Source organism: Theobroma cacao, chromosome 3 (assembly GCF_053813885.1).
Source record: "Theobroma cacao isolate CCN51 chromosome 3, ASM5381388v1, whole genome shotgun sequence".
In the NCBI taxonomy this organism is placed as follows: domain Eukaryota; kingdom Viridiplantae; phylum Streptophyta; class Magnoliopsida; order Malvales; family Malvaceae; genus Theobroma; species Theobroma cacao.
Window position 1 is genome coordinate 10,976,742 of NC_142641.1, and position 11,199 is coordinate 10,987,940.

General features: G+C 35.1%; 1 protein-coding gene across 1 annotated transcript; it reads right to left on the reverse strand.

Moving 5' to 3' along the window:
* Positions 1-7,428: 7,428 nt before the first annotated feature.
* LOC18604462 (zinc-finger homeodomain protein 11-like) lies at positions 7,429-8,230 on the reverse strand. The gene has a single exon (XM_007036963.3). The coding sequence runs from the start codon at positions 8,193-8,195 to the stop codon at positions 7,659-7,661; it is 537 nt and encodes a 178-aa protein (XP_007037025.2). The 5' UTR covers positions 8,196-8,230; the 3' UTR covers positions 7,429-7,658.
* Between the last annotated feature and the right edge of the window lie 2,969 nt (positions 8,231-11,199).

The following is an 11,199-nucleotide window of genomic DNA, read 5'->3' on the forward strand; positions in this document are numbered from 1 at the left end:
ACCAAAGCCTTTAGACATCCTAGTTTAGGCACACACACAACATAGGCCACCCATGCGGCTCACATCATAGTACATAATCGCACAAAATTCACATATATACGTATACAAGTATATTGTTCTCTAGCTTAGGTTCATTCATCTAGGTGTACATATTTCATTCTAATACTAGTGCAATGCATCTTTCATGCGTCATGAATTACATGCATATTAAACAAAACCCACTCATAGTGACAATAGGAGGCACTCCCTGCAAAGCTTTGACCCATGGATTCCAATTATGATCTAGCTTTCCAATGAGTTAATTTAACTTTGTTTCCCCTTTCAAACATATCAGAACATCAAAAGATTAATTATTCCTGGCTTTCGAAAAATGCCAGCTTTTCACACAATAAACTAAATCTTAGCAATTCACTATTTAAGCTCAAATCCTTCATTAATGAGCTAAACCCATACCTTAGAAGTTGGATTAAATGAGTCTTAGCTCCAAATTGCTCAATCTAAGCCAAAAAAGGAAAAATACCAAATCTGGAGAAAAGTCAAATTCGAAGTTTTTAACCGATTAAATCTAAAAATAATTAGTAAAAACATTAAATCTTACCTCTAGAATGGTTACACAAGCTCCAAATAGCTTCAAATCACTTTAAAAATCTATTTAGGGTTTTAGGGTTTCGAGTTTCTAGAGAAAGAAAGGGAGAGAAAGAGTTGAGAGAGAGTACAAGCGAAATGGCCCAGAAACCCCCTTTTATTTTACCTTCCTCACTAATGTATTGATACATTTTAGCAATGTATCAATACATCTGTTCTAATTTTGAATGAATGTATTGATACATTAGGGCAATGTATCGATACTTTTCCCCTTGGGTGCTCTTTGCTTCAAATGTATCGATACATTTGGACAATGTATCAATACATGTTCATCTTTGGCCAAATCTATCAATACATTCTCAAATGTATCGATAAAATATTCTTCCTGGGGCCTTTGTTGTTCATTTTGCCATAAATTTTTAGATATTTTGGGTTATGTATCAATATTTAAACCCCTATAAGCAATTCTAAGCTTCCCAAAAACTCCAAAAGTCCAAGTTTAACATTCCAATATTATTGTTGGTTGATATTGCACCTCAAATCATCCATTTAAATTAATCCCATGCACAAACTCATAAACATAATGCCAATCTTAATAAAAACCTCAAATTATGGGATTTATCACATATTTCCTCAAGTTTTGCCTAAATGTCAATATGTACACTCTTAAACATAAGGCATTCATATTCTATCATCAAAGTCCTCAACACTCCACATATTTCATAAATCATTCTTAGTTTACATCAAAATTTGGGGGTGCTACATCTGTCTTAAGTTAGCTAAGCTAAGTTAGTGAATTCATAATCCGTTAAAGGTGTCCTTAATCAATTAATGAAAGTCAGACACTTTGGAAAGCCTTAAGTCAGAGATAAAGTAATCAGTTACGACATAGGCTAATTGATTAGAACACCATTGCCAGTAAAAAGACTATTGCACAAGAAATATTTAAAAAAATATTGGGAAGGTGATACAAGAAACCACCCACTCAAAACATGGGTAATCGGTTAATAAACTCCCTTTAAAAGACCTTTCAACTACTAAGAGAACCATTCCCTAGAAAATCAAGACCCAAGAGCTTCTAGATTTTTCTCTCTTTCTTTCCCTTTGAAACTTGATAAGCCTTAAGTAAAGAAATGCAATGGCGAAAACCTCTCTCACACACTAGGCTACTGAAAAAGGGAAAGGAAAAAGAGAAGGTGATGATCTCTGATCTCTTCATTTAATGGAAAAAGGAAAAACCAAAGGCTCCTCAACTAACAATAAGAAGAAAAGTAAGAAAAGGATTTTAGAGAAAGGGAAAGGAACTATTTATACAAGGATCCTCATAGGTAAAGGTACTATTTCCACTTCTCGATTTCAAAATAAGTTGCATGCTGATGGTTTTAAGAAAATAGAGATTGCAACAATTTCATGTTGAAAGTTATTTGATTGGCCTAGTTTTAATGAAGTACCAGTAGTAAAGAAAGTCTTAGAAGGATATTCTGAAGCGTTGAAACTAAAGAATCTAAGCATTTTTTGGGATAGAATGTTTAGCCTTACTTTAGTAAAAAAAATTTATTCTGGTATTATTGTGGATAGAATTGAACTAGTTAATTAAGAAGAATATACAAAAGATGGGTTGAATGTTTTCCTGAGTGGTAGAGAATTTCACATTAGTGCTAGAGACTTAAGGGAATTTTTAAAAATAGAGTTTGAAGTAGGGTAATTCAAAATGCCTAAAAAGTATGATCCTAATCACATTTGGGAAATTATGATTGGAAGAAAGGAAAAATTTCCCTCCTAGAGCTATGCCAGCGACCTTAAAAAAGCTCAACTCAAAATCCTGCATTATTTTATTACATCCACACTACTTGGCAGGAGCAATAGCTTCTGCTACGTTAGTGCCCAAGACTTATGGTTGATACATGGTTGAGAGAATCAAGGCAACATTATTGAGAGATAAGGCCAGCTTGCCATATGGCAACATTATTTCAGATTTGGTGAAAAAGAAAGGGATTTGGAGAATAAGGTTCCAAGTTAACTTAAGAAGAAAAAAAGATCAAGGAATATTTTTGGGGAGTGTTCTGAAGATGGGATACAAACTAGAGAATAATGAGTGCATTAAATCCATAAAAGGCACACCACTTCCCCCCACTACTGAAACTCTTTCTACCCTTTCCTTAAGAGTCAACCAACCTCCACACCAAAGTGCAATGATCTTTAACCTCTTTATGAGGATAAATGGCAAGCTAATTGAACAAGTTGTGAAGAGAACAAAGATTGAGGAAAAGCTACACCTACTTGAAACACTTTTTTCATAAAGATACAAGAACCAAACCCTCTACCTCTAAAGTTCCAACTACTACTGCAAGTATGTCTAGTGAAACAACTGCTACTGAGCAGTTTGATCCACACCCATCTAAACATGAAAAAGGAATAGATAATGAAAAAGAACAAGTTGCTAAAATACCCCCTGAAACAAAATTAGGCAAACAAATTGGAAAAGAAAAAGAAGATGAAGAACTTGAGAAGGAAAATGAATAAGAAAGAGTAGCAGAGAAGGAAACTGAAGGTGAATAAGAAAACTTGACTGAAGAACACTCAGCAACTGCAAAAGGTGATGAAAATCCCCTGGGAGAATCTGAAGGCATAAGAAAAGTAGGGAAAGAAACTCAAAGTGAATAAGAAAACTTGAGTAAAAAACACTTAGCTACTGCAAAAGGTAATGAAAATCCCCCTGAAGAATCTGAAGGCATCCCAATTTTTAACTTTATCAAAGACATTCTCTAGGATGCTAAAGCTGACAAGGCAAAACAAAAAGTAGACATGGAACATGATGTTTAGTCAGATCAACAAGGGAAGGAACAAGTTACATGGGAAACAGATCAAGACAAAGGAAAAGTAGTTCATATTGATCAGGTTGCAAAGAAAACTATTGGAAGGGGTAAAAAAACAATGGCCACCAAAACTAAAGATTTCAAAATGAGAAAATCTTCTAGAATAGTTGAGTCAACTACCTAGCTAGTTTTCAAATCTGCATCACCTCAAGTTATCCCCTCTAGATCTTTCTTCTTTTTTGAACCTAAATCCCTTCATTCCATCCACATTGAGCCTTTTAATGTTCACTTAGGAACTGATGAATCCTCCTTAAATAAGTCCTCTTCCTTCTCTAATTAGATGAATTTCAACCGTAGGCCCCTCTTTTGAATGATGACAAAAAAGGGGAAAAGAATAGGAAAAGTAAGAGTAAGAGTAGGAAGTAAGAGTAAGCTATTAGGAAAAACAAACGAACTCAGTTTTTTTATGGTGTTATTGTGTTTTATGTTTAACAATGTTTATGTGGTATATGTTGTGTTGAAGTTTATGTTTTTATGATGGGATTGTGTTGAACGACTGAACAATGATTATATATATATATATATGTTCTTATGCTTGAATACCTTTATTTTCCATGTCTTTATATTGGATAATTTTATTATGGCATATGTTTAAGGGAAGCACATATTCAGGGGTGTAATCCCTAAATCTACACAGAAATTCTTTTTATATAAACATTGTACTCTTAATCTAATAGTGTTTTGTCATCATAAAAAAAAAGGGAGAATGTTGACTCCATATGTTTTTGATGATAACAAAACATTCCGCATTCATTAATGTCTAACTGCATTATTTAAATGTGCAAGATAAAGTTAATTCCCTCATTAAAATGAATGATTAAAAATAAAATCATGTAATAGATAGTTAATCAGTTGAAGTGTGAAAGATGAAAGACTTGGTGAAGATAAGGCCCATGTAACTGATTATCAAAAAGCCTTAATCAATTAAGGAATGGCTAGGCTACAAGTTGAAGCAAAAAAGAAAAATCCTAATCAATTAGCACTAGGTTTAACTAATTAAGATGGTGCTAGACAAAGGAAAAACAGAGGTGTGTTAATCGATTAAGCCATGAGGTTAAGCGGTTAGAGCACAAGACTTGAAGAATCTCCAAGTACCAAAATTCAAATTTAAAGAGATGTCGACCGTTGAAGGGAGCCAAAATGGAGAAGTTCAAATTTAGAAGTTTCCTCATTGATTAGAGCTCGTGTTGATCAGTTAAGGTTGAAGGAAGTGAAGCTCCAATTAGTTAAAGGAATAGTTAACTAATTAAAGGAAGTCTATTAAAGTAGAGAAGCCTTAAGATAGAGATCCCTTAATCAGTTAGAGTCTCCTGTAATCAGTTAACACAGAGTACACAGTAGCAAGACAGTGTAAGGCAGAGAAGCTATAATCGGTTAGAGTTGCTTATAACCAATTAGCTTAACTCTGTCTGCCTTTTTAAATTTAAGTACTAGAGGACAAAATAATGGCTAAAATGACATCAAAGATGTCTCCAACGGCTCAAACTATCTTTAATAGAAAAATCTGGCTCTCCAAGCATAAAATGAAGCTTGAACAGTCAAAGAAGGTAGATTGAATGAGAAAAAAGCTTCAATGTAAAGATATGCAAGGGTTCATGTGTGCTATAGAGGTGATCGAAGGTTGGATTGAGTTGTAGTTTTCTCAAGCCAAGAAAATGGGTAATGGTGGGGGAGAGAATGACAGTGGATCAAAGGAAAAGGCTAAAGCGAAGTAGGCACTCCCCTAAGCCAAAGTAGTCACCAAAGGGAAGCAAATGGAGAAGAAGCCCTTAAGTTGTTTCTTATTTGAGGGATCGCACTAGAGGAAAGACTACCTCATGCATAACAAGTTCATGGCTATCTTGTTAGACGAAGAAGATCCAAGCTACAAGGGTGCAAATTGGTATGTAGAGTAACATGGGAAAGGGTTGTAGTTGAGGAGTGTAGTGTTACACAAGGAAAATGAGACTTATTAAGCAACCTAGATAGTTTGAGAAGAAGGTTAATGTAGTGGCTATAGTTCCACCATGTGTGACTAGGGAAGCCTAAGAACGCATTATAATTAGACAACCTTATGTTATACTAGGGAGGCAATAGCAAACAACAAAAGAGTATCATAAAGTTTGGGAGAGACCAAGTTTAATGGTGACGAAATTCTTACAATCGAGGGCATAGGGGTGGAATCGTCGACATCAGTCAAGCACTAGTAAGGCTAAGGGGTCAAGACAATGCTTGATTGGTCTGTAGCAAATGCCCAAGGAGTCAGGGCATAAGGGGGAAATGTGTGTAGGGTAGGAGTGCGATGGCAATAATACTACAGAAATAAGCAAGCAAAGGGACAACGTGCGAGGCAACAATGCATGAAAGTAATGCATAAGGCAAGGCCCAAGAGTGCATAGAGCGAGACTATTTGAGGCAAAGGAGTGCCTATGGATGACATGTGACGCGACAGTGCATGACATAAAGAAATCCATCTTTTACCAATGAAAGCATTGTTGGATTGAGTGGGGGAGGATGTCATGGGCCAAGTTGTTAATAATTAGGCAAGTTAACAACCCAAGTAGGCATGCAACTTAAGCAAGCTAGCCAACTAGCTCGATATACAAAAGGTTCATCCCATTTGCACATCAAGGGGTAGAAATATCCTTAGACCTTTTCGGAAGTGTCGATAAACTAATATATTTTAAATTTAAATGTTGATAAGCTGATCATTCAAATTTGAATGCGTTAACCATTCATTTTAAATTTGAATTGTAGGTAAGCTAGATGAGAGAGCTAATCATACATATAAATACTTCCCCTGCACTCATTGGTAAACACACCAAGTTTGAAAACAAAATCTCATTTTTCTCTAACTTTCCTTTATTCTTTCTCTCTTATTTTTGCTGCTTATTGTGTTGCTTTAAGAACCTCGAGCTCTTGAGTGATTTTTGGATACATACTTAGGCTCGTTTTTGGAAAGAGGGCTTTTGGTCGTAGGTTAGGTGCTTAAGTTACTCAACCCATAACACTAACGCCAAGGCATATTGGTCAAAATTCTACTTATGTCAAGGAAAAGCAACAAGTAAACTCTAAGGGTAAAACCAAAACACCCTTGTCCTGTGCAGCTTATTTTCCTCAAGATAACATATTACATGATTAAACGATGAATTTTTTGTAAAATTAAGTTGCCATATGTAGTTAGATCTTTAAAGTGTTCTTTTAATTAATTGCATATTTCATACCTAAATTATAGTTAGATTATTGATTTGACATATAAAGAAAATAAATTCACAATTAAGTACTTCAAATTTCATGTCGTTAAGTAGGTTGCACATCTTGCTAACTTTAGTAATTAAATGTTTGATGTGGTAAAAAACAGTTAATAGAAGTTAGACATGTGAGGCATTCCTATTGGATGCTTTTAGTCACTTTACCAATTTAATCAACAAAGTTAGTCTCCAGTGTAAAACTATTAAGCAAAATAAAATTCAGATACTAAATTGCAAATTTTTAAACTTCAATTATCAAATCAAACATTTTATCATAATTCAGGTATTAAATTGTGTAATTAACTTTTCTTTTTGTGAGTTGGGGGCTGGGGTCGGAGGTGGGGAGGGAGGTACATATAGGAAGTGTTAGTAGGTAGTTTATCCGACAAGATTAATGAAGTAAACTGCATTTACCCCAAAAGTCTCGAAAGGCTTTCTAATATTAACTATTGTCTTGGTCAAGGACGAAATGCATGTCCCCAACTCCGCATCAGCAAATATTGGTCTTTCAGGGTTAGATTTCTTGCTCTTTAAAGCCAACATAGTAACCACCAAAGGCTATATGATTTCTGAAACCTTCTAGGAATTGCAATAAATATTTTATTTTGTTCTTTTTTTCACTTTTAGTGGTTTTCCTTTCTATTCTCTTTTTCTTTTTCTTTTTTATTAACAGAAGAAGAGGAGGAAGAACCATCCGACCAAATACAATCTCCCGATTCTTATGAAGCAATTGATTTTTAAGATGTAGGAATGTGGATTTGATCGATAAAGTTATAATCCATTGAATTAAGCTTCCTGCATGCCTTAGGTTTTAGGAAATATGCATGCTTACAAATTAATTACAAATATGATGGCTTGCTTTCTTAGGAAAATTAAGGATAACCAAACATGAACCAAAAAGAAGAAAGAGGACAAAAAAATTGGAAAAACAAATTATGAGAAAAAATATTTCAGATCCCGGATTTCTCTACTGAGTTGTAAGAGAAGATACATTGCATGTAGATGCGGAAGAAGTGGAGGAAGAGCTCTTATGGTTATGCATCCACACCTTGAAGACTTGCCTACTCACCCCAATTGCTCTACAAAACTTCTCCACCTCGTCTTCTTCATCTCTCCTTTGCAGCTTCCACCCCAACTTTTCAGCAAAACCCAACATCTTCTCCTTCTGCTCCGCCGTGAATTTCGTCCGAAACCGCTTCTTCCCGCATCCGTCTGCCGCCCCGGTTGACTCCACCACAACTGGCCGCCTTCCTCCGCTGCCACCATCTCCGTAATCAATCAGTTCTACTGTGTTTTCTGGATCCCCATGACTCCTGCTGCTGCTACAGTAGCTAACTTTGCGGTGGAAATTACGGTGGCAACCGCATGCAGCGCATTGTAGGTTTGAAGGAGAGGTATCGTCAAGCGTGAACTCACCGCAACCGTCGGTGGCGTAGCTGCCAAGGCTGGCTGCATGGTTTCTCAAGCACTCCCTGTATAGATCATTTGGATACTCTTTCTCCATCTCTCCCTCTTTCTCTCTCTCTCTCTCTCTCTCCTTCGAAGCTGCTTCTATTCGGCACTGTATATGTATATATATATATATATTGAAGTGGCTGATAGGTTTGAATTACAATGAAGGCCTAGGTAGACAGGCTATTTACAAGGTCCTGTCAGCCCCTACGCTCTTTGTATTTTTAAATCTTGATTGTAATCCCGAGTTGTTTGATCAGCTCAAATAATACTACTTTTTCTTATGTTAAAAAAAATTAAGATCAGTTTCAGGTTAATCGTTCTCCGTAGACAACCATGGAAATTGAGTTAAGTCAGTCAACTCATCATTTAAAAAGCCGTGGTATCTTTCCATGTCAATAGGCAACTCCTGAGTAAAGCTTTTCTTGGTATGTTAATGGAGTTATTTATATCATCTCAAGAGTTTAGAGCTTGCATGATTTTGTATCAAGATTGGTCATTTTTTACTATTTTTAATAATTAAAAAACTTAAATACTCAAATTAGGTTAATTAAAATTAAATTATATATGACATGAATATAATATATTTCTCTACTATGTGAATTGCATGCATGATACATGGTATCCTCATGGAATGAAAACTTAGAGCAACTTTTCTTTTTCTTCTTTAATTAATTAATTAATTAATTAATTAATTTGGGTATCGGATGTCTGATGTCTCCAACACCTTTGCCTCATTTACAATTCTTTTTGATCTTATCATTGAAATATTTTAATCAATTGAAAGGGTGTCTTGAATCATCCAATCACCAAATGAATGTTATCACAGAACAGTGTAATATATGGCTCAAATATTTTAATCATTTGAAAATGAGGTAAGACATGGGAGATTGTCCTGATACATGAACATTGTCTCAACATATTACAGACATCTCTCTGTCCTAGTAGGATCGATATCACGCAAAAGTCAAGAGCTTCTCTCTTTCATTTCATGCTTCAGTGTTTATAGTTAAAAATGTCAATGACTTGGGAATCCCTTAGCTGTAAAATACAGCAAATATTATGGGCTCCAAGGTCCTAATATATTGGCTGAAAGCTGTAGAGGGCCCGTGAACGGTATGGGGTTTCCCCCCAAATAATTGACGTCGGGAATAGGGAAAAAAAATAACAAACAAACTAACAAAACAAAACAGTCGTGGGGAATTTCATACTGGAAAATTTTACAGTTGCCAGTCTTTTTGTTCGTTTGCTCTTTGATGAAAGGTATCTCATATATATCTTGTAATAGCTATGCCTAGAAATGGAAATCAATGCGGTTGTAAAACTGTAAGCGTGTCAGCGAAATGAAAATTTGTCCTCTATTTTCCAAACTCATGCATGAGATTAGAGAATAAAGGAGTGATTTGGGGGATAGGATTGCTTCGATGATGGTTTGGAATGGGGATGGAGAATCGGTGTGTGCTGCTGCTGCTTCAGTTGATCCATGTGTAGGAGAGAAAATTGTCTTTTGGCATTTGGAAGCATTGCTTTGTTGCCTGCGATCTCTTCGCTGCACTCAGCAGTGTCTAGTCACTAGTCACTGTTATGTTATGTGTGACCTGATCAGGCAGAGGCCCGAGGCTCATGGTCACATGCTAAAGCGATGCATGGGGCCCTCGGACTTGGATAAAGCAAAAGGAGAAGAAAATGGTCTATAAACCAATAAAACGAAAGCATATACTGGAAACATTTATCTTATGACAACTCAGTTTATATATGTGCATAATTGCCTCAACATTTGGTTTTATCCATCCACATATATTTGATTAGCTATCATATATCGACCTATATATTGACTTTAATTATAACAACTAATTTATGCTTGATGGAGTTTCTGGAAGACGGTGGACAAATACATACACAAATTTTATATTAGTTTTTCTTAACTATTTAAAAAATATTGAACTAGCAAAGTGGTTACTTGTAATGAAGTACTTTGGTTGAGCCAAAAAGCTTCTTTGTTAGAAAGAGGAAGTCATACTCGTTTGAGAATTTTTCTTCTTTTGACATATATGTTAGAAAATCCAAGAAGATAAGGAGTCAAACCTTCGAACTCAACCTTCTTAAGAGGGGTAATATGTACGCTGGCTCGATCAACCATTGGTTATATTATATGTGAATTTTTGTTTTTCCAGGATAAAAATGTTGAGTCTTACATACTATATTAGTTTCAACTATATTTGACCTATCAGTTTGTGGCCGTTATTGGAAAAATTGCTAATCTTATTTTTTGTTGAAGGAATTTTGGTCTATCAATGTGGTGAATTCATTCTATAAAATTTTGGTAAATATCTTGACTAATAGGCTGAAATTGGTGATTAACAATATTGAGTGATACTCAAAGAGCATTTGTTAGTAGTTGTCAAATTATGGATGGTTTTCTTTTTGTTAATGAGGCTATTCGTAGCATGAGGAACAGATTATATAATGAGGGTGGGTTGGTCCTTAAGCTAGACTTTGAGAAGACATGATTATTTTGATTGTGTTTTTTTAATGTTTGTAATGGAGTTGATGGGTTTTGGGGACAAATGGTGTCAATAGATTTTGAATGTATTTCTATAGTAAGAGATGCAATTTAGGGTAATGGTTTTGCCACAAAAGAATCTTTTCACTAAAAGAGAACTTTGACAAGGAGATCCTTTATCTCCATTCTTGTTCATTATTACTGTCAAAGCACTACATTGGTTGCTAGCTAGAGCTGAAAATTTGAATATGTTTAAAGGGATAGCACTTATAGCTTCGGGTATCAAAATTTCTCATTTGCAATTTGTGGATAACATTGTGATTCTTATGGAAATAGGTCTTGAAGAAGCTTCTAATATCAAAAGATTGTTGAGGTGTGTTGAATTTGTCTTAGAATTAAAAATCAACTTTGAAAAATCTTGTGCTTATCTGATGTGTGCATCAAATATGTATATTTAATGGGAGATTAAAAACCTAATTAGGCTAAGTTAGACTAGATTTAGAATCGAATTTAGGTGCTTTTAGTTATTTTATTAGTTTAGTTTAATTTATGT